The 24,704-nt window shown below is 38.0% G+C and overlaps 1 protein-coding gene across 12 annotated transcripts in view; it reads left to right on the plus strand.

Annotated features, from left to right (window-relative positions):
- The window catches only part of MACF1 (microtubule actin crosslinking factor 1), a 404,892-nt gene that overhangs the window by 120,724 nt on the left and 259,464 nt on the right, over window positions 1–24,704 (plus strand). The window contains exon 1 of one of the 12 annotated variants that reach the window (XM_056795194.1): window positions 4,594–5,125. The exons of 9 other annotated variants lie outside the window; for them this stretch is intronic. In XM_056795194.1, coding sequence (XP_056651172.1) covers window positions 5,017–5,125 — 109 coding nt within the window. In that variant the 5' untranslated portion in view covers window positions 4,594–5,016. Of the gene's footprint in view, window positions 1–4,593; window positions 5,126–15,060; window positions 16,033–24,704 lie in introns of those variants that run through there. 2 more of the 12 variants (XM_056795197.1, XM_056795195.1) reach the window with 2 other exon arrangements.

Genomic DNA, 24,704 nt, shown 5'->3' on the forward strand with positions numbered 1-24,704 from the left:
CCTTTTTACTGACTATACCTGCTTGAAATGCTCTCTCTCATCATTCCTGCCTCCTGGCTTCCCTGGTTTTCTTCATTACTCAGCTTAAAGCCTACTTTCTTCAGGGACCCTCCTCCCTGCAACCCCTCTCCCCACAGTGTTTTTGTCTTCTTATCCCCAACACTTAGCACTGTGCCTGGTGCCTAATAAGTGCTTAATAAATGCCTTTAAAAAAAAACCATAAGTATGTAATAAATGCTTAAAAAAAACCAACCTTTATCTTCTGACTAAGTATCAGTTCTAAGACAGAAGAGCAATAAAGGCTAATTAATTGGAGTTAAATGATTTGCCCAGGGACACACAGCTAGGAAATATCTGAGATCGCATTTGAACCCAGGTCTTTCTGACTCCAGGCCTGGTTCTTTATCCACTATACTTCCTAGCTGCCCCAATAAATACTTTTTGACTGACTGAGGAGCCATATTCTCTATGAAACTTATTGTAATCCACAATTGCCAGATGCTAGTTGTTGTTTATTTGTTCAATTGAGTCTGATTTGAACCATGTATGTGTATATGTATACTTCTGAACAAAGAATATTTTAACCAGACATTTTAACCAGACATAGCACACTCATATTATTCGTAGAGTTTTCTTGGTAAAGATACTGGAGTAGTTTGCCATTTCCTTCTCTCTGCTTAATAGAAGTTAAATGACTTGGCTAGGGTCACACAGCTAGTAAACGTCTGAGACTGGATTTGAACTCAGGTCTTCCAGACTTCAGGCTCAGTGCTTTATCCACTATACCACCTAGGTGCCTTTCAGCTTTTAGTACTTCCTCCCAGTTACCTTGAATCGATTTTGCATATCTCTTACACATCTTAGATTTCTGTAAATGTTTTATATGTTATGTATATGTTTTCTCCCCAGACAAAATGTCTTTCTCAATGTAGGAAATGTTTCATTTCTGTATCATGAGTGCTTTGAACATAGGAAATGCTTAATAAATGCTTAGTAGTTGATTTGATTGGTCTCCTAGTTCTATATTATTGAAATTACATGGCCAGGATACCATATCAAAGCAACCAGATACTCTATGAACAACCATTGTTTTCTGCCTCCTAGTGGATTGTGGCACAATGCCTGGTAGGTTAGAGGGATGAATTGTGCAAACAATACAAAACTAGGCTTTGACCCTGGGAACCTCTATTCCCAGAAAAACATTTTATGCCACTATTAATAATAACTTGGCTTCATTTGCATAGTACTTAACAGTTTATAAACTGTTTTACTTAACATCTCTTTTGATCTTTCTTATACTCACTTCCACCTCCCAGTAATCTAGGAGATAGGTAGTAATTTTATTAGTTTATTAGTATTACAGATGAAGAAATGGAGAGACTACTATAAATAGCAGTCAGGACTTAAACCCAGATCTTCTGATTCCAAATTTCTATACTGTATGACATGCTATTTTCACTTACATGTCTTTTGCAGAAAAAGCTACTTCTATTCTCTTTACTAGACTGAGGTATAACTCTTTAATAACAATGTTTTTCTTCATTGGATTTTGGCCTTTTAAACATGATTTCCATACACTTTCCCAGATCTACATGGTTATAAACCTTCTGAATGTCAGCATTTGGGACTCCTGACTTTTGACAGTTTATATAATATTACATATGATTAGATAAAATGATTAGACATGCTGTGGTGATAGCCACAGATGTTACAGCTATTCTGGGTGCCCTTTTGTGCTGATATTTCTTGAGGTTAACAGTTGTAGGTGGTGACAATATAGCAGCTCCAGTGGTAAAGTAGGAATAGAGGAAAGTAAAGCGACTGGAACAGTCTCTTTTTTCTAAGAAGTTCATTTGGTGGTTGAGGACATTGCTTTTTGTCCTGCTGGCTAGTGAGGAGCACATTCTGGGTTGTGTATTCAATGTGACATGAAATGTCATCTCCTTTTTATTTATCACACAGTGGCTAAAAAGAAAACTAGCCTCTTCTTCCTGCCAACTTTGTATCACTTCCTGTAAAGTACTGCTCAGGCCACAGCCCCATTCTTCATTTGATTAGATGGAATGTATCTCTTTCATGAGTACAGAGACTAGTTTACCCCCTAGGTAGTCTGAAAAGTAGTAATAACTCATATTTTTCTAGGATTCACAATGATCCTGTGAGGTAGGTAGTATAAATATTATCGTTACTTAACATATGAGAAAATTGAGGCTCTGAAGTTGTTTTTTCTTGGAGCAGGGTTAAAATAAAGTTTTTGTCCATTCTTCATTTAATAAACACTAAAATGGGTATTTCAGTATACATAGATATAACAGAAAAAGAGGGATTGTATCTGAAACTATAAATCTCTATTATGGACAACTCACCTTTTAAAAATATAAATACAAAATATATATCATAGCTCTCCCCTTTCCTGCCTTTTTTGTTTTGTTTTGTTTTTGCTACCATTGGCTATTTTTCAGATTAAGAAACTGAGGCTCAGCTAGATTATGGGATTTGTCCATATTCATGTCATACTGTCAGAGGTGATATTTGAATCCAGGTCCACTAACTGTAAATCCAACACTACTTATACTATCCTTTGCTACATTTTTTACTACATACAAAGAGAAAAAGATAAGTACAGTATAGAGGTTGATGAGAGATGCTTCTGACTGGTGTGGTTAGAGAAGTCTTCATGAAAAGAACATTTGAGCTATAATTTGTAATTATGGTACAATTTTAATAATAGAGATATGGAATGAAGAAGGATATTTCAGATATAAGGAACGGTATGACTGTGACAAGGAATATTTAGTGACCAGGGAGTAGATTATTTTGATTGATGGGAAGATTTATGTAGGGGAGTCATTGAGATAAGATGGAAATCAGATTGTGGAGAATGCTTGAATGCCAGGTGAAGATGTTTGGATTTTATTCAGTAGGTAGTGGGTAATCACTTGTAATCTTTCCAGTTGTGTAGAATCAGAGAATTCAGAGTCAAAATGGAACTTCTGAGACCATCTGATGGCCCTGGTTGCTTAATTAGGAATCTCTTCTACAACATTCCAAAGTGGTCATCAGCATTCATATCTGAAACTTTAAAGGGAGAGGGGGTAGAAGGGAAGGGAAGGGAGAGAATCTGCAACTCTCAAGGTAAATCATTTCGTTTTTTATGAATAATTGTTGGAAGTTGGTTTTTTTAAAATATTGATCAAACCTTTGCTTCCAGTTTAATACTTTCAGATCAAAGAGAATAAGGCCAATAATTTGTACACAACTTGACAGCCCTTCAAATATTAAAACAAAACTGTTAAATTACCCCCAAGTCCTTTCTTCTTCAGCTAAAAACTCCCATTTCCTTCAAGCAAGCCTCATATAGTATGATCACCATTTTGATTGCCCTTTTTGGGGGAATACTCTGCACTGTCTCAATGTCTTTCCACATTTTTTGTGGTGTCCAAGAAGTATTCTCTTCAGTAGACTTTCCACACTATGCTTTACTAAAGATGATAGAGGCAGAGCCTCTGTGCTAGGATTTTTCTAAGTCAATTTTTGAGAATACACAAAATATTTATATGCCATGGTGATAGGTACCATAGAAATACATAAATAGCTAAATATATAAACAGTTTGGCACAAAGACAATCCCACAGCCCACAGTGGAGGATGTTGATCTGGTAGACAAAAGTAGTAGAGAATCACCTGTCCAGCTTATAGTGGACATTTCATGTTCTTGTGTGCTTGTGTGTTTTCTGTTGTATGAAATCTCAGATTAGAAAGGAACATCAGAGGTCATCTAATTCAACTCTTTTTCAAATCACAATTCCCTCTACAATATCCTCAAGGTGTTTACTCAGCTCCTACTCAAAGACTTTGTGACAGAAAACTAACCCTTCACCAAGGTAAATCTTGAGTCCCTTCTTGGACAGTGAGATTGTTTAAAAATGTTTCTTTATTCTAATAGAAATTTGCCTCCCTGTAACTTCCACTTATATCTTTGCTTTGCCTTGTGGGCTAAGCAGAAAAAGTTTTAATCTCCCTTTCAGTCATCTTTTACAACCATATGTACATGAATGTAGCCATATGAAGCAGGCCAAATCAGGGAGGAGGACTGGTTTTCCCACATGGTTTTGGAATATTCAACTTAGTTTGTGGAAAGTTCTAGTCCAGCTCACAAATTATTTTCAGCTGCTGTTTGGGCATCCCGTCATCTTAACATTTGGAATTGGCTTTGGTTTTTGTAGAACTCAGTGGGTCATTATGTTGACCAGTACCACAAACTGGAGAATTCCCTGGCACCTCTCAGTTTTTCTCTTTGAAAAACCATAACTTTTTTTTTCTTTGTCTTGAAAGATTCCTCCCACTAGTATTTTTGGAACCCCTGGGAGCCATCAGAATGGGATTAGAATTTGTCTCGTGGGAGAATTTGTTTTTTAAATGATATTAAAAACGGAGGACTTGAGCTTTATTTAGTGAAAGGCTGGCTACCCTTTTCTATGTGCCTATATTTCCTACTTTTCTGTTCCTTAAGAAATCTCTCTGCTTTTCTTGTTTGTAACTTCTTTTTCTACATCCCTGGTTCTGACATTCCAACCAGGCCAGGAGTGGAAACTTAGAAGTATGACGTCTTTTGACACCCTCCCAGCTTGCTGATCCGTCTTAGGGTTTGATGGTTTAAGTTATGTAGAGGATGCCAAAAAAGAAGTTTGAGTCAGCCTGACACTAGCTTTCAGAGTCCCCTTTACTCTCTCCTCCCTCCCATTTTCCCCACAGCCCCCCTCTTCCTTTGGTCTTTCAGTTTCTCGGGTTTTGTCTGCCCTAAAGAATTCTAACCCCAGCCTCCTAGTGTCTGCTGAAAGAGATAGAGAACAAGGGGCTGTGGTCAGGAAGTTTCTGACAGCGCCTCTGTGGCCTTGTGATGATAGTGCGAATCAGCAGCAACCTCAGGGGAAAGGCATTCAGAGGCAAGCTTGGAGTTCAGGGATTATGACTACAGAGGAGAAAGGAAGGCTGGATCTGGGGCCTTGACTAGAAATGCCTTTCCTAGACTCAACTTATTTACCTCCAGTACTTGTTATCTTAAGTCACGTTCTTGGAATTGCTGGAGTCTTGTATTGGAAGAGGTTTGCCAAAGGTAGATACGGTAAGGAATTTGTTTTTCTTTATACTTCACATGTGACTTGGGAAAGTGTTTCCTTACAGTCTACCTTAAAGGACTGGCTCATGTGCTGGAATGACACTGTCAGGGTGATGGCACGTGAGGTCTGGAAGATAGACGTACTCTTATGTCAATTAAGAAAGAACTCTGTTCTCTGTCCTGGGAGGCCAACCTAACATAGAGAGTCTCTATGAAACTAGGGGACATCCGGACTCTTAAGGGTTTTAGAAAACCAGCAGCTAAGCAGTTTTGAGGCTGTCTTCAGATTAGGAGGTTCTTTCTGTTAGATTTTTTCACTGTGGTTTGGATGGATGCTGTAATGTTCTTAATTTATTTTTTTCTCTTCTACCTTCCTCCTAGAGAAAAATCGGGAAGATTGTGAAAGGGGAAGAGATTCTGAATTTGATGTATTGTTTGGCTGATAGAAAAGAATGGAAAGGGCAGGGTCAAACTATGGGGCATGAAGGAAAAGGAGGGGGTGGAGAAAGTAGTTCTTTCTTCAGAGTCTGGTTGTGTATTTAGCTCTTTGCTTTGGAGCTGGTCCCTAAACCAGCTAGTCATACACTTCATCCTTTAGTGATTAAAGTAATCTCATTGTTTAAGTCTGCAGTGAACCAGAGCTCTGACAACCAAAAAGTAGAGACTTCTTCCTGTGGTGTTATAGGACATGTTTATCATAGAATCCCAGAATGTTAGAATTGGAAGGGATTTTAGAGGCAATTTATCCCAAATTTCTCATTTTATAGATGGGGAAACTGAGACCCAAGGTGCTGGAGGATCATAGTTACTTTCTTCATTATTTCTTATAGCTTAATATTAGACATAACATAGTTTTTGAGTTAGTGCTTTAGAGTTAATGACAGAACTGAGATTTAAACCTAACCCTCCAGATTCCTGCTCCAGAGTACTTTATTCAACAAAACATTTATTAAGTGCCTACCATGTGCTGCCGAGTGCAGGTCACATAAAGATAGAGAACTACAAAGTTTCTCCTGTCAGTTTAAGGGAGGTGAAGTGGGGGTGGAGATGATGGAGAGCTTTGCACACAAGTAACCATGATTCAAGGGAGAGTGGCATAAATGGGATGCAAATGCCATAAACTCTTGCCTTTGTTTCCACAGTATTCCAAAACATCAAACTCTAAATCTGAATCTTCAAGGTCTGACCTGGGAGAGCTGATCACACACCCACATATAAACACACACATCTAAACTTAGAGAGGCAGTATAGAGAAGTGGTGGATTGACTGCTAATGTCAATCAAGAGATCTCAGACACTGTATAAGAACAGAACAGTCACTTAACTTGTAGGAAAATTCAGTTTCCTCATCTGGAGAATTAGAATATTAATATACCAACAATCTCACATGGGTTGTGGTTAAGAAAAGCACTTTGCAATTCTTAAAGCAGTATGAAAACCTGAATTGTCATTATTTTTGTTAATACTACTACTAAACTATGAGGCTATTGGTGTGACTAGGACTCCTACCCTCAAGCTAAGGTATTTAATCAATTAGAAGTTTTCTCTTCACATGCTTGATCCATGTTATAATGAATGCTTGGAATTGTCCTTATTACTCTTCATCCCAGTTTGACTAGTTGACTGTGCTTCGGAGGAAAACTATAAAACATTCAGGAGGAGTATGTCAGGTGGTAGTTTAAAAAAAAAAAAGGAAGTAAACACAAGATATAGCAGGTTTGCCCTTATATTCTACCTTGTGTACTTGGTAAACAACCTACAGATTTCTGTGTTAGGCAAGCACAGAACAGTCTTTTTAACTTGTTACATTTTTTATATATAATACAATAATATTTATATAACTTTATGGCTTGCAAAGCCTCTTCTCATAGCACTCCTCTAAGGTAGGTAGTACATGTAGTCTTGTCTTCATTTTACAGAGGAGATAACTGAGACTCAGGTGAAGTAGCTTGCCCCATGGTCAAATAGCTATCAATAAACCAATTACTGTCTGCTATTAAGTGCCTACTATGTGCCAGGCATTGTGCTTAGGTCTGGGGGTACAAAGATAAAATCAAAATAGTCTCTGTTTTCAAGGAGCTTATATTCAAATAGGGAAGAAAACATGTAGATATGTAGTTAAAAATAAAACACAAACTGAATCTGAGGTCATCTTGTATTTGCTTCACAGCCAGGATTCAAACCCATATCTTCTTGCTCCTAGAGTTCTAGTCTAGGGTCTTTTTCCATTACATTTCTTACATCACAGTATCACACAATAAATAGATGCCTCTCTATTCTAAACTACTGTGATAACCCTAGCTACACTACTGTAGTTGATTGGTATTGATGATGGTGACTTCTTGATTGACTTGATAGTTCATAAGCATGGATTTAAGTTCCTACCATGTGCCAGATGCTGTGCTAAGCCCTGGGGATACAAAGAAAGGCAAAAAATAGTCCCTGCTCTCAAGAAGCTGACAGTCTAATAGGAGAGAGAAGGTAAAACCAACTATATACAAACATACTAGACTAGAGGCAAAATTTAGGTGTCATCACCATGCTTGTGAGTGCACATTTTCTTTCCAAGTTGTAGTTCCCATTGGTTTTATTAGAAACTGTACATATTATGCTATCAAAATAAGGTTATTAGACTAGTTAGTTAACAAACATATTAAATGTCTTCTGTGTATGAGGCACTGTACTAAGTCCTGAAGATACAAAGGAAATAACACAAACCAACAAATTATGTGCAGGATACATCAGAGCTAATCAACAGAGGAATGGCACTAGTTATCAAGAGGGATCAGGAAAGACTTCTTGTAGAAAATGGTATTTTAGCTGACACTGGAAGGAAATAAAGAGATGGAGCTGAAGACGGAGAGCATTTCAGGCTTAGAGGACAGCCTGTGAAAATGCTTGGAGTCAGGAGATAGAATGTTATGTTTGAAGAATAGCAAGGAGTCCGATATTATTAGATCCCAGAGTTTATGAGGGTAGGTGAGATGTAAGAAGACTGGAAATGTTGCTGACACTAAGATATGGAAGGCAGGCTTTAAAAGCCCAAGGATTTTATATTTTATTCTAGAGGTGATAGAGAACTACTAGGATTTGAATAGGGGAGGCAACATGTTCAGGCCTGTGCTTTAGGAAGATGAATAATTTTATAGCTGGGTACACTGGAGAAGGGAGACTGACCAGAAAACTCTTGAAATAGTTTAGGCATTAGAGGTGAGGGCAAGGATGATGGTAGTGTTACAGATGAAAAGACAACATATTGAAGAGGTGTTATGAATGCAAAATTTCTAGAACCTTACAGAAAATTGGATATGGGGAGAGAGAGTGAATAGTTGAGGATAACACCTTAAAGCTGTGAGTGTGGGCAACTGGAACAATGGTGATAACCTCAGTAGTAATAGGTAGTAATTGAAAAGAGGAAAGCTTGGGGACAAATATAATGAGTTCAATAGGTAACTAAGGCAAAAATCAGCAGATGGATTAGAATTGAATAAGTAGATCTGACAGTTGTCAGCAGACTAAGAGTTAAATCTACGTGAGAGCTGATGAGATCACAAATAATATAGAGGGAAAAGAGAAGAGGACCCAGGACAGATCTCTGGGGACACTCAGTGGTTAATGGGCATGATCTGGAAAAAGGTCCAGCAAAGGTAACTGAAAAAGAGAGTGGTCAAATAAGAAGGAAGACGGATACAAGAGAGTATAGTACCACAGAAAACTGGAGAGAAGAGAGCATCAGGGAGAAGAGAGTGATGGACAATGCAGAGAAACCAAGAAGAAGAATTGAGGAAAGGTCATTGGATTGGGCAAGTAAGAGAGTACCAGTAACTTTGGAGAAAGCAGTTTCAGGTGAAAGGGGGAGTAATGAAGAGGGGAAAAAAAGCATTTATTAAGTGTCTAATATGTATCAGGCACTATAATAAGTACTTTACAAATATTAATTCCTTTTATTTTTATAAGAACCCTAAGAGGTAGGTGCTATTATTATGCCCATTTTTACAGTTGAGAAAACTGAAGCAAATAGGTTAAGTGACCTGCCTTGGGTCACATATCCAGTAAGTAATAATAGAGAATTTAGGAAGAAGAGAAGGTTTAAGAGGAAAGATAATGAGTTCTGTTTTGGAAATATTGAGTTTAAGATATCTACTGGATAAGTGTATACAAGATATCTGAAAATTAATGGGAGATGCAAGATGGGAAGTCAACAGAGAAATTAGAGCAGAATAGGTAGATTTAAGAATAATTAACATAAAAGTGATAATTAAATCCATGGGAACTAATGAGATCACCAAGTGAAGAAGCATAGAGAGAGAGGAGGACTCAGTACAGAACCCTGTGGAATGCCTATAGTTAGAGGACATGATCTGGAGGAGGATCCAGCAAAGGAGATAGAGAAAGCAGTCAGATGAGTAGGAGGAAAACTGTCAGAGAGTGGTATCCTGAAAACCTAGGGAGATGAGAATATCAAGGGGGGAAGAATGATGAATAGAATGTCAGTGGTTGAAAAGAAATCAGGGAGAATGTAGATTGGATTTAGCCACTAAGAGTTCATTAATAACTTTGGAGAGAGCAATTTCAGTGGAATGATAAAGTAGTAAACCAGATTGTAGAGTTAAGGGAGTGAGACAAGAAAAAGTGGAGGTATCTCTTGTAGATGGCCTTTTTGAGAAGTTTAGATACAGAGGGCAGAGGAGATATAGGGCCATAGATAGGGGAATGGAGGGGGGATCAAGGGAGGGTTTGGTGTTTGTTTTTTTTTTCCCCAGAAGGAGAGAGATGTGATCATGCTTGTAGCCAGTAGAAAACCAGCCAGTGGGACAGAAAGAGGTTGAAAATAAGTGAGAGTGGGATTGATAATCAAAGGAGGAATCTGTTGGAGGATTTGGTATTGAATAGGATCGTTTGAACAAATAAGGGAGATTGCCTTGGTTGGAGTAAAGTCACTTTTTCATGTGAGCCTGAGGTACAGGAGAAAATAATTTGAGGGATAAGAGCCAGGAAAAGAGAATAAAAGAGAGTTCACAGAACATGTTCTCTGTAAAATAAGAGGCAAAGTTCTTATCTGAGGGGAGCTGTGAGAGGTTTGAGGGATAAAAAGTTCAAAAGAGCTGATGAGAAGAGTAGGATAGTGAGTTGATATGGGAGGCATAATGAGATTTTCTACCAGCAATAAAGGCCCATGTTGGGTAAATGTGTATTGAATTGAATTGAATTATGCAGTTAATATATTTTTAAAATTTAGATACAGAACTTTGCTACCCCACTAATATATTTTAAATGTAGAATATCTAAAGGCAGTCCCCCACTGTTTTGGCTAGATCCTCTGTGGAAGAACATGGACAAGAATTGCCATGTTTAAAAAGGCACAGATAGGCAATGAGCAGCCCTTACCATTAAAAAAATAATGGCCCTGTTGAAGTAAAGGATTTAGCATATATTTATGCTGTTTGACAGTAATGATATTATCTGGAATTTTGATTCTGCCTCCATGGTGTTACCTATGATGCCTGTATATATTGCGTCTGCAAATTTGATAAACTTGTGTCCTGTGACCATGTTAACAAATGAAAAATGTTGAAGGGTATGACCAAAGCATCATATTAGCAACTTCCCTCCACATCAGTGCTGAGCCATTCTCTGCACACAATTGTTCAAATAGTTTTGAATTTATTTAAGAACACTGTTGGTGTTAGGATGGGGCAGCTATGTGGCTCAGTAGACTGAGAGCCAGAACTATAGCCTGGAGCTCCTGGGTTCAAATTTGGCCTCAGACACTTTCTAGGCGTGTGACCTTGGGCAAGTTACTTCACCACCATTGCCTAATCTTTACTGCTTTTCTGCTTTGGAAACAATATGCAGTATTGATTCTAAGATGAAAGGTAAGGGTTTAAAGAAAAAATATAAAAGAAAACTATCATTCAGTCCATCTTTTATCATTTTCTTCATAAGGATATCATGAGAAATTGTATTTTTGTGCATCAGCTGAGAGAGGATTTATATTTGACTATGGATTAGATAATTCTCTTTCTTTTTTAAAAAATTTTTATATTTTTTTAAACATTATTTTATTTGGTCATTTTCAAACGTTATTCATTAGGAACAAAGATCACCTTTTTTTTCCTCTCCCCTCCCATTGGCGATGCGTGATTCCTCTGGGTATCACATGTGTCCTCAACCAGAGCCCATTTACATGGTATTGGTTTTCTTGGTAGGGTGTTCATTCAGAGTCTCTCCTCAATCATATCCCCTCCACCCCTATAGTCAAGCTGTTGTCCTTCCTCAGTGTTTTTACTTCTACCATTTGTCCTCTGCTTGTGGGTAGTGTTTTTTTTTTCTCCTTGATCCCTGCAGGTTGTTCAGGGACATTGCATTGAGACTAATGGAGAAGTCCATTACTTTCAATTGTACCACAATGTATCAGTCTCTGTGTACAATGTTCTCCTGGCTCTGCTCTTCTCACTGTATCACTTCCTGGAGGTCATTCCAGTCTCCATGGAATTCCTCCACTTTATTCTTCCTTTTAGCACAATAGTATTCCATCACCAACATATACCACAATTTGTTCAGCCATTCCCCAATCATAGGGCATCCCCTCATTTTCTAGTTTTTTGCCACCATAAAGAGTGCAGCTATGAATATTCTTGTACAAGTCTTTTTCCTTACTGTCTCTTTGGGGTACAAACCCAGCAGTGCTATGGCTGGATCAAAGGGCAGACATTCTTTTATCACCCTTTGGGCATAATTCCAAATTGCCCTCCAGAATGGTTGGATCAATTCACAGCTCCACCAGCAGTGAATTAATGTCCCCACTTTGCCACATCCCCTCCAGCATTCATTACTTTCCTTCACTGTCATGTTAGCCAGATAATTCTCTATTTCAAAAATAAAAACTGGCCTTTGGTTGTAAAGGTGGGAAATGTGGTATAGGAATCAGTAAGGAAGATTGAAATAAGGAAAATCATCTTTAGAAAAAGAAACTTAAAATGGACATGGCTTATCTCTTTAATAATGAAAGATTTGTGTATCTTAACAAGGAACTGAAAAAATACAGCTTATTTTGTTTTCTTTATTATTGGAAGAGGCATAAATTATATATGCATGGATAATGTAAACCCCTTACCAGCCTCTGATTTTACTTCCTATCCCCACTCAGCCTTTTTGAAAGCTACATTTGGCAACTGTAGAGCTGGTTAGTCCTATCTAATTCATACTCCCTTCTCCTACACAAATTCTGTGACTGTCCTTGTAAGCAATGGATGGACCAGAAGTTGGAGCAGAACAAAGTAGTAGAAGGCAGTGTTAATAACAAACGAGGTCATCTGCCTTCTGGTGAATCAAGAGCTGGTTATCTCAATCAATTTGTCTTCAGAAAAGGAGCTTTGTAGTTTGTTGGGACCTGGAAGACAAAGGACCAATGTCAAGAATCCTTAAGATTTATCTCCAAGGGGCAGCTGGGTAGCTCAGTGGATTAAGAGCCAGTCCTAGAGACGGGAGGTCCTAGGTTCAAATCTGGCCTCAGCCACTTCCTAGCTGTGTGACCCTGGGCAAGTCACTTGACCTCCATTGCCTAGCCCTTACCACTCTTCTGCCTTGGAGCCAATACACAGTATTGACTCCAAGACGGAAGGTAAGGGTTTAAAAAAAAAAAAGATTTATCTACAAGGTAACTTTTCCTTCATGCTTGTCTCTCTAATCATCCAGCAGTGCCTCTGAAGGGATTTCTTCTTTCTGGAACATCCAGCTGAAGGGACTAGTAGGTGCTATATAAATACTTATTCCTTCTCCCCCTGCCCCCACCTCCCCCACCTGATTCAGAATGGTCTCATGTCCTACTTTGAGCTCTCATGTTTTAAAGGTGGTGAAGTCTTTTAGCAGGCAGATTCTGTTTCCTTCATAAGAAAATAAAGCCCTGCAAAGTTGGGACATTAATGCACTGCTATTGGAGTTGTGAATTCATCCAACCATTCTGGAAGGCAATTTGGAACTATGCCCAAAGGGCACTAAAAGACTATCTGCCCTTTGATCTAGCCATAGCACTGCTGGGTTTGTACCCCAAAGAGATAAGTAAAAATACATGTACAAGAATATTCATAGCTGCACTCTTTGTGGTGGCAAAAAATTGGAAAATGAGGGGGTGTCCCTCAATTGGGGAATGGCTGAACAAATTGTGGTATATGTTGGTGATGGAATACTATTGTGCTCAAAGGAACAATGAACTGGAGGAATTCCATGTGAACTGGAATGACCTGCAGGAAGTGATGTAGAGTGAGAGGAGCAGAACCAGGAGAACATTGTACCCAGAGACTGTGTACAATGTGTACACTGTGGTACAATTGAATGTAATGGACTTCACCATTAGTGGCAATGCAGTGATCCTAAACAACTCAGAGGGATCTATGAGGAAGAACACTATCCACATCCAGAGGAAAAACTGTGGGAGCAGAAACACTGAAGAAGAAGAAAAACAGCTGCCTGATTACATAGGTTGAGGGTTGGGGATGTAGACTCTAAATGATCACCCTAGTGCAAATATCAACAACATGGAAATAGGTTCTATTCAAGGACACATGTAGTACCCAGTGGAATTGCATGTTGGTTATGGGAAGGGGTGGAGGAGGGCAGGGAGGGAAAGAATATGATTCTTGTAACCAAGGAATAATGTTCTAAATTGACTAAATAAAATTTAAAAAAAAGAAAGAAAAGAAAAGAAAGCCCTGGTCACTAATGTGGGGGGGAAAAATCTTCCTTTTATGTGACAATTTCCAGGTATTTGATTTGAAGTCTGAGGACCTGGTCTTGAATCCTGGTTCTTTATATGACGCTGGGAAAGTCAGTTAATATCTCTGGTTCTCAATTTTCTTACCTTTAGAATGAGGGGATTCCAACTGCTATTTGCATCCTACAAGTATTTTTTCCTTAGCTTTTGTGAAAGAGGGATCCTCAGGGCTCAACTGTCTTGTCCCCTGTTCTAACTTCATCTTTGCAACCTCTCTTCCTCTTCCTTTTCTTTCTCTTAGGTGAATCCTTGATGGGTTCTCTTTTTATTTCACCTTAAATAAGTATCATTGGATTATAGATTTGGTGCTAAAACAGATGAAGAAACTGAGACTGATAGCAGTTACTTTGTCGAAGGCCACAAGGCAGGGATTTGAACCCCAGTCCTCTGACTTCAAATCTGGCATACTGTCCACTGAACTTTCCTGTCTAGTTGTGGAAAATGAAGAACAAACAGAGAGACTAGCTGCAGGGTATTAGAGTGCCTGAGAGATTAGTTATGAAATAGGCTGATCATGATTCCTTACTGTTGTTAGTAAGCAAGAGGGAGATTATTTATTGGTGGGAAGTCTTAGGTTATATGAAGGAAGGAGCCAGAGATGGTTGAGACTGGACCCAGGTCATGTAAATTAATAAAATTTTTCAAGTCAGACTCCAAGGTTGGAGTTTCATTCACTTGCCCACTTATAACAATTGGGGCTGATTTGTTTGGAAACTTTGTTTTATTTCTTCCCCACTCTCCTACCCCTCCTTTACTGTCTCCGGATTTTAAAACAGCATTAGCCAGAAGTCTTTCTATTTAGGGAGTTGGAGCAGAGGGCTAGTGATTACGCCTGCTCTTATCAGTGCAAGAGCTGGATTGGAGCTTTTAGCTGGGGCAAAATAGAAGCCTGAGGGTTAGGTTCCAGAAACTCAGCTTTTCCACTTCCCAAGTTGAATCCAGAGCTTGGAAGAAGCTACAGGCAGGCTGGGGTACCCATATGAAAAGGCCCTTCATTGTGTCTCTTCAAAATTCCAGTGTCTGGTACAATTAGCCGAGAATTGGAAAACAAACTGGAGAAACAAACAGCCCCTATGCTGGTCCAGGCTGAAGGGATTTTTGGCACAGGCAAAGATAAGTGCAGTGGCTTCAGGGACAAAAGGGGAGGGTCTGGGAGTGGAAAGGGGACTCAGAGAAGCCAATTCTACTGAGTTTTAGGAGAGATATGTTTGGAGTTGATGAACTGAGCTCTCTTTTGCTGTTGATACTATTCCTCCCTGACTGGGGTTGTGCTACTTTGGAATGAATAAGGGTGGCAGGGGGAATATTTCACCTCGTGCATTACTGTGCATTTAGGACTCAAGCTTTCTTGAGTGCTGGGTACAGCAAGAAAAAGGCAGTGTGTGAAGTTGGGGCCAATTCATTCTTCTTCAGAGTGTCATCCAGTTACTAATTTCTTGGTTGAGAGGCCTTTCAACTGGTTGCCTTATACTGGACTCTACTTGAGAAGAAACTACTGATGGAACAGGATTTTGAGTAATGTGTAGCCTGTCCCTGACTTTGTAGTGGGATATTTAAATTGACCAATGGGACATTTAAATGAAAACTTTTAGAAAAGTGTCTGAGAGAAGCATCTATCTAATCTGATATTTACCTGGCTATAGGCTCTGCCTTGCAAGCCAGGGATCACAAAAGAGAGGGCCTGTTTGGGCCTTCTTGAATTGAATTAATCACTTCTTAGGAACCTGCCTTTTGTTGTTTTTTCTGTACCCTCATTATATCGTTAGCCTGTATGGGACACTTTTCACTGAGTTGCTGCCATTTTTGAATATAAGTCAATTGCCAAGGAGAACTGTACCCTTTTTTTTGGAGCTCTGACCCAGGGTAGCACTTCCCCTCTCTGATCTCTAGGGGAGGAGGCCCTTAGGAAGTGGTGGGTGGAGCTGCTTCTCTGAACTGTGTGTCTTTCAGCTCAACCTAGGGTTCCAGCCCTTTTCTGTGTTAGCTGCTGAGGGGCCCAAAGCCAAGAGCTAGAGGTACTTTGTGGATCCCCTATTCTTCATAGCTGTGCTGGTAGGAAGCAACCAGGGAATCATGTGGCCCAATTATCAAGAGGAGAAAGAGTTCAACGCCCACCTGGTATGCCGAATGTGCTGCATGGGTTAGTATCTCAAGCCTTCCCTTCCTGTGGGCCTGAAGGTCAGGCATGACCATGGCTTTCCTTTGACTCATTGAATCCTATGATCTTTGAAATCTTCAAGACTTTACAGTCTTTGGGCTCATTAAAATATTGCAGTAGTTTGGAGTTCCTGGGGAACTTCTTATGGGAGGAGATGAGAGTAGCATGGTGACTGGACTAGGCGCTTGGAGAAGATGGACTCTGTGTGTGTGTGTGTGTGTGTGTGTGTGTGTGTGTGTGTGTCTGTCTGTCTGTCTGTCTGTCTGTCTGTCTGTCTGTCTGTCTCTAGTTTTTTGTATTTTTCTGTCTGTACCAGGAAACCACTGTAACTGTAAGTTACATGGTTCTGAAGCTCTGTGGTATATTTTTAGCAGAAGTAGGTTCCTTATAGTTTATGAATTCACTTTTGGGCGGGCAGAAGGGAGGAGTTCTGGCCTAATATACTTTGGATGAACCACTCAGGTTTTTTGGGGGGATCATTTCTAATCCTATTGCCCTTCAGTTTTCTAATGGCTGTGTCTGGAAAAGGGAAAAGTTGGAAAGTTGTTTTGGAAGCAAGGATCTGAAGATTTAAGTTTAGGGGAAGAAGTAAACACTATAACTTAGATAATAAAGAACCATTTAATGTTAGAACTGACAGAGACTCTTCCTTGTTCAGCCTCTTCATTTTTACTAGTGGGGAAATAGGCCCAGAAGGCCTATTTCCCCACTAGTGTATTAGTTGTACTGTATTGTAGTAGATTGTAGTGTATTAGTTGTAGAACCAGAACTAGAATTCCAGAACAATGTTCTTTTTCCCTAAACGTTGCCTCTTTGAGGCACAAAAGTTTATGTGAACTTATATATTCTGTCTCTAAATCTGAACAAGAATGTAGTCCAAATAGGTAAATTGTTACTGTAAATTAGATCTTCCTGGACTTTTGAAAAGCAGAGATGGTGATTGATTAATACCTTGGCTTTGTAGTGTCTTGTTCATTTCTTTATCTTGTGAATCATTGTAGTTTCCTTTTTGAGACCTGCTGGAAGGAATCCTTTGTAGCTTTAAAAGGTTGAAAATCAATTTAAATACTCTTCCCTCCATTCCCTCATTCAACATGTAGGGGCATGGAAAGTGAAGTAGTTATTGAGCTCTTAAGGACAAGCAAGGGTCTGGTGCTTGCCTCCCTCCTCTGAAAGTTTATTCATGAAGAACTTTTATGTATTCTTTGGGCAGCCTGGCCCAGTTAGCATCTTCCTTTTCTCTCTGCAGTTTCAGTCCAAAATTTTGTTCAAACCCATTCCCTGGAGCCTAGTAACAAATTGCCCTTCTTCCACCTTTGAGGTATCTGCATTGTTAGAATGAGTTTCAGCACCTTTCCCTGCGACAGCCTAAGCTTCATCTGGGATTGGGCTGGTAGCAGAAAGCCTGTTGCCTTACGTGAAAGGAGATTTCCATGGACATCATCCTAAATGTAGAAAAGAGATTTTCTCTGTGACCACGCAGTTTATGGGTAAATTTGCTCTAAATCAATCTTCTGAGCCTAGACTCAGTCCATACTGGGGTTACCTGGTGATTCAATTTTCAGTTGTAACAATTGAATCCCTGTTATCTTTGGATCTCACTTCAGGAACCTCACTACCCTATGGAAGAACATCTCCTTCTTCCCCTCCCCCACGTACATTCTAGAACACTTTCTGTAATCTCTGGGAATCCTGGAAGATCTCTGAATAGCTAACTAACTTTTCAAAGGGCATAGATTGCTAAAAGATGTCATGTGATCCTCTCCCACCCCCACCCCCATTGAGGTACCTCTCATTCATGTTATCTAATCTGAGGATCTTTAATTTGTATCATTTCTTGATTGACTGATCTTTTTACTTCCTTTAGTGGTTATGCCAAACCTATTCTTTTCTCCTCAAGAACCTTATCCTCTTCTCTTAGCAGCTATCCTTGGCTCCCACCTTACTGAGAAAATTAGGATGTCTAGTTGGTGCTATCTTATCTCCTACAGTTTATAGCTCAGAGCTCTCCTACATCTTCATCCATTATTTTTTACTTTCAGCAGCTCTTCCTGAACTCAATAGCATCCCATCCCCTCTCTGTTCTCCTTTAGGAGATTACCTCATTTTCATATCGTCCCTCTTTCTCATTTTTACGTTCCCCTCATATACTCAGTTTTATTTCCAAACCTTTACTTGATTCCCCCCCACACCCCCAGGTGTCTCAAGCTATTGTTTTATATTTACCTTCCCTCTCTTTGCCTGGCTTCTAGAATCCTGTTTACTCTTTCACTTCCTCACCACTTACTCATTTCTCAGTCCCTAGTAATTTGTCCTCTGACCCTACCACTCAATCTATTTTCTTTTTGCTAATGATCTTTAAAAAAAAGGTTTTTAATGTTTATGTTGTTTTTATAGACTCTATGTAGTTCTATATGACAATCAAATTATATTAGTCATAAATATGGCCTATTAAAAATTAACATTTTAAAATATATTTTCAAATTTATTTCTACCTATTAAACAAGTCATTGAAGCAAAGAATTTAAAAAAGGGGAAAATTCGCTTAAACCTATCACTATATTAATTAATCATAGTTACAAGCAATATTATAACATGGTAGTTATATGAGAATATACACAATATTTCACTCCCGTAGTATCCTGTCTTTGCAAAAAAGGCAGTAAAATACATTCTTTTTAACTTCTTCAGGGTCAAGCTTCTCAGACATTATAATGAATTATACAGGACTCACTTCCTTTTTTTGTTATTATTTTCATTTACATTGTTGTGGTCATTACATGTATTGTTTTCCTAGCTCTTCTTCACTATGTATAAGTCCATATAAATCTTATGCTTCTTAATTTTTCATATTCATAATTAATTATGGGGCCCTGGGTGGGATATTGGATGGAATGCTGAGACAAAAGTCAAGAAGACCTGAGTTCAAATTCAGCTTTAGAACCTTACTAGGTGTTTGATCCTGGGCAAGTCAGTTAACCTATTTGACTCAGTTTCCTCACAAGAATTGTTGTGAGTAGAAAATGAGATGATATTTATAAAGTGCTTAGCACAATTTTTTCCCCTTCTCTTTCCTCTCTTCCCACTTATGGTGCAGCAATATTTTATCATACTCATGTACCATAATTTGTTTCGACATTCCTCTTTGATGGGCATCTACTTTGTTTCTAAATATTTGCTACCACAAGAATTGCTGCTTTTAAATATTTTGGCGTATGTGATAAGTATCTTTTTGACCTCCTTAGGTTAAAGACTATGTACATTCTAGTAACTTTTCCAAAAGCATAAATATAAATTACTTTCCAGGGTGATTGTAGTAAAAAACACTTAAGTATTAAGTCCAGTTGGCTTTTTCTTAGTCCTTTCCTTCTCAATTTTGCTACAGCTTTTAATATACTGTTAAGTACCTCTTTTTCTTGAGCACTTTGTCTCTTTTCTTGACTTCAACATTATTCACATTCCTTTTTAATCTCCTGTGATTAATTATCTTCTGCATTCCTTACACAGATGTCCCATGGACATTCTGCCTGGTCCTCTTTTATTTCATCTGCTCCCATGGGTTCAAGTAGCTTCTCTAAGCAGATTGACTCCCAAACTTACATATCCAACCTGAATTTCTCTCTTGAATTGAAGTTCTGCATCATCAGCTAACTACATGTTCTTGGTCAATAGGCATTTTTTATTCTTTCTTTTAGGGAGTCTCCTTTCCAAAAGTGGAAGATCACTCATCAGAAGGAACTGCAAAGTAGCAGTTGGAGGGAGATATTCAGAAAGGGATATGGTGGTAAAATTAGAAAAGTCAAAAAGCAAAGTGAAGAGAGGAATTAAAGATTGGTGGTCTAAGTTTCTTTAAGGGAGTTCTGAGAGGAACTCATCAATTGAGTTCAAGGATGAGTTTATCACTAAGGATGGAGGGATGTTCAGGGTGAGAAGGCTAAGGGCACCGAGGGAATAACTTGATTAGCTAACCTTATCTTGACAATTCTTCCTCTATACCGATATTCTTAACTCTTTTTTATATCATGGATCCTCTTTGGCAGTTTGGTGAAGGTTAATAATAAGGTTTTAAATCATGAATTAAAATATATAGAATTACAAAGAAAACCACTTATCCTGAAATATAGTTACAAAATAATTTTATTTCATTTCTTCTATGGGTTTTCAGGTCCTAACTAATATCCCATCTTCTACAGGGAGCTTTCCCCAGCTCTTAGTTCTAGTGTTTTCCCTTACTTAATTATTTCTTATTTATCCTCTGTATAGTTTGTAAATATTTGTTTTCTTATTCTAGCTTCTATTAGATTCTGAGCTCCTTAAGGGCATGAACTGTTTTTTGTTTTTCTTTGTATCTGCTGCACTTAGTGCAGTGCCTGGCGTATTTTAGGCCCTTAAATGCTATTGACTGATTAATTTACTGACAAAATCCTAAAAACAAGAAGTTCTAGACTTCCTCTAACTCCCTGTACTCTAATATAGAATATACTTATTGTTTTTTTTTCTTCATTCCATTCTCACAGGTGCCATTCAGGATTTCAAAACCCTTCTATATTGTTTCCAAGACCTACCAAATGAAGGTCTTTCTTTAATCTTTCCCCTCTCCAAACCATTCTTCTCCAATGCTGCCAAAATAAACATCTTAAGGTATCAGACTGATCAAAGGCTCAAACACCTTCAATGACTCCTCATTTTTAGTAGGCTAAAATACAAAGGTCTAACATTTAAGGTACACCACAATCTGGTTTCTACCTCCTTTTTCAGATTTATTTCATACTGCTTCCAGCCACACAGGACACTCTATCTCCATTCATTCACAGAGACTTTCACTATGCTTAAAATAAAGGTCCTTTTCATTTGCCCTCAGAATCCTTAGCTGTCTTCAAAGGTCAACTCAAATGCCACTTCTTTGAATCCTCCCTACCTCTCCTGATGGTATTTGTGTAACAATGCTATTTTTTAAAAGACTTGAGTGTCTCTATCTTGTCCAGGTTGGAAGTGCAATGGCTACTTAGCAGCTTGGTTCTACTACTGATTATTATAGGAACTTTGAACTTCTTCAGCCTGGTTACTGGTTCTCCTCTCCTTAAGGGGACCTGTGTTCAAGTCCCCCCCCCCTCCCCCCAGCCCTTAGCTTTCAGCAGGGGGCAGTGTTGTTATTGAGGCTGAACTTAGTGCTTGGTCCACTGTAGCTCAGAACTCCCCAAACTCAAGATATCTGCCAACCTTAGCCCTCCTGGAAGTAGAGATGACAAGTGTATTACTATGATACATAGTTATAATAGTACAGTGGCAATAATAAGCGATAAGAGCACTGTCCTTAGAGATTTGGGTTTGAATCCAAACTTTGACACTAGCTTGGTCACCTTGGACCATATCACTAAACCTCATTACTTGTATTGTCTTTATGAAGAAAGGATATTGTAAACCACAGAGTGCTATAGAAGTGTTACTATCCCCATTCTACAAATCTGGAAATAATCTCTGAGTGAAATGACTTATCCACATAAACAAGATTAATCCTAGGTCCTCTGATTCCAAGTCCAGTGCCCTCTTTATTTTCCTAGCACTTAGCATAGTGCTTGACATGGAGCAAGTGCTTTCATTCATCCATACACTCATTCACTCATTTATTTAACACTTCTATAATGGATTTTTCTTGGTCCTAGTTTAGGAGTTATATATAAAAGCCTATGTTAAGCCTCAGCTTTCTTGGTTAGAAAAGTCTTTGCTTCTCTCCATGTAAACATTGTTGCTATATGCACTGATTATTTCCATTTTTCTGCTGATTTATTGAGATCTTATCCCTGAGAGCTGTAATAATTTTTTATACTGCTATTCAAATCTGGAGGGAACCTATGTGGCTGCAGTATAGAATTATCCAGTTTAGGAGCTACCTATTCTTTATAATCCTCTTCTAAGGGTTTATGATAAAGGACTGATTTTAGGAAGGTGAAATTAATAGTACTATGATAGTTGCCAGTAGTAAGGATATCCATGTCTAGACCTCTAGTATTTCTTCCCAAGTTGAACTGGAGGTCTTTGTGCTGGAGAATGACTGGTTGGGACATGCTTCCCTAGTACATTATCTTCACAGAAGGACCTTGAAGAACAACTGGGGTTCTAACAGATAATGGAATTAAAAGAGGACTTGAGGATGCCTAGTAATATGGTTAGCCCAAAGGAAATTAGACAAAGGACTTAAGAGAAACTCAGTGAGCTCTACCTTTCTTTTTAAATTGTCCTTCTGTTACTACCACATTAAACTGGAGAATACCACCACCCCCCAAAAAAAAAGCAAAGCAAAACCAAAAAATGTAGTGGAGAGAAAAACACTACAAAGGTCTTATTCTATTTATGTTGTTTCTTTGTATATTGAAATGTTTATGTTTGTTGGTTGAAGAAGATTTAAAATAATGATTGTTCAGTTTTGTTTTTAAGGGGAATTATATATTTAGAAGTCAAAGTCTTAGTTTAGCCACTGACAGATCTTGAATTAATTAGTGAAAATTTGGTAGGTGAGTATTGTTGGACTCTATGGGTTAAAAAATAAAAATAAAAATTTGAAGGAGTTGTTTCTAGCACAATAATACCACCCTCCTTTTAAACAAATAATTGTTTTTTGTTTGTATTATTTCATTTGATCAATGATTATTAAACCCAAGTCAGTGCCAAATTTGCAGGATGTTCCTGTACATACATATACATACATATATATGTGTGTGTGTATATATATATATATGTATATATATATATACACATATATATGTATATATATATGTTGTCCTAGATGTAGTCTGGGTCAAAAAAGTATAAAATTAGATCCTTTCCTCAAGTAATCTTCTCTCACAAAGAGAACACATCAAAAGTTAATCACATACTACTTAGTATTGTTACTTAATTGCCAAAGGAGTTGGCATATAACCTATATATATAATATATCCATATACATAGTAAACACTATAGAAGCCTATGGAAACAAAACCTTTTTTGAGGTGGAATGATCAGTAAAGGCTGGGCATTAGGAGACCTGATTTCTAGTTCTAGCTCTACAACTAGTCCTTGCTATATAACTTTGGCTAGATCAGTTTGCTTTTGCTCCCTAATTTCCTCATCTATAAAATCTGATAGCTTCTAAGGTTCCTTTCATTTTTTAAAATACCACTATATGCTAATTACTATGGCTTCATGGAGACTAGACTTAAGGAAGAATGATAATGATGGCTAGTATTTCAATAGTATTTTAAGTTTTACCAAGTGATTTATATAGGTTATTAATCTGATCTTCCCAACAACCCTGAGACTGGTGCTATTATTATTAGTTAGGAGGTGGGGAAACTGATGATAAGAGAGATTAAATAATTTGACTAGAATAACAATATTTAAGGCAGTATTCAAATCCAAGTCCTTCTAACTCTAAATCCAGCATTTTCCCTATATGGTATTGCTTCAGATGAAATTTAGGTAGATGGAAAAGAGAACAGAGGATATTTTCTTTCATTTTAAAATTAAAAAAATTTTTTTCAATTACATTTAGAAATAATTTTTTAAAATTATTTTCAGACATTTTGTGATTCAGATTTTCTGCCTCTCTCTCCCCTACTTCTAGAGGTGGCAAATAATCTGATTATAGATTATGCCAGTGCTTTCTTATAATATATATTTCTGTATTCTTCATGCCATGACAGAAGACACATATCACACATATAGTAAAAAACTTCTGAAGGAAATAAAGTGAAAGATGACATGATTTGAACTGCAACCAGACTCCAGTTCCTTCTTTGATTGTGGATTGCTGATAATAGTTTAGTCTTTTATAGTTAATCATTGTACAATGATGATACAAAGTTCTGCTTCTCACTTTGTTTCAGTTCATATAAGTCTTCCCAGATTTTTCTGCACTCATCCTATTCATCATTTCTTATGGCTTAATAGTATTCCATTACAAGTATATACTATATAACTTGCTCAGCCATTCCCCAGTTGATGGATATCCCCTCAGTTTCCAGTTCTTTGCCACTACAAAAAGAGTTGCTAAAAATATCTTGGTACAAGTAGGTCCTTTCCCCCTATCTCTGATCTCTTTGGGATACAAACCCAGTAGTAGTATTATTGAATCAAAGGGTATGCATAGTATTGTGGTCCTTTGGGCTTGGGTCCATATTGCTCTCCAGAAAGATTGTATCATTTTACAGTTCTACCAACAACACCTTATTGTCCCAGTTTTCCCACATCCATGTGGAGGATATTTTCAAGGGGGATGGTTAGTAACATGAGCAAAGACAGAAAGGCAAGAATGAATAAGTTATATTTGGGGAACAATGAATGAATGGAACATGGATGATTCTTAAGTTTCATATTTACTCTCTTGTTCATCCAAGATTCAAACTGGGGAAGTAATTTTAAAAAGCATATTATAGCTATTTTGGAAGGTCTTAAATAGGCCTTCTCTTGAATAGAAGAAATTTGAACTTTATCCTCTGAGTGGTGGATTGAAAATTTTCTTACAATTGAAAAACACAATTAAAATTATTTAAAGAAAATAAAAATCCTGTGTAGGGTATGTTGGATCTATAAGAAAATAGAGTCAGGCTAACCAGTTAGGAGTAATCTATTAAAATAATCTAGTAATGAAATATTTGAGAACTTGGTGAAGGTGC

This window comes from Monodelphis domestica, chromosome 4, assembly GCF_027887165.1.
Source record: "Monodelphis domestica isolate mMonDom1 chromosome 4, mMonDom1.pri, whole genome shotgun sequence".
In the NCBI taxonomy this organism is placed as follows: domain Eukaryota; kingdom Metazoa; phylum Chordata; class Mammalia; order Didelphimorphia; family Didelphidae; genus Monodelphis; species Monodelphis domestica.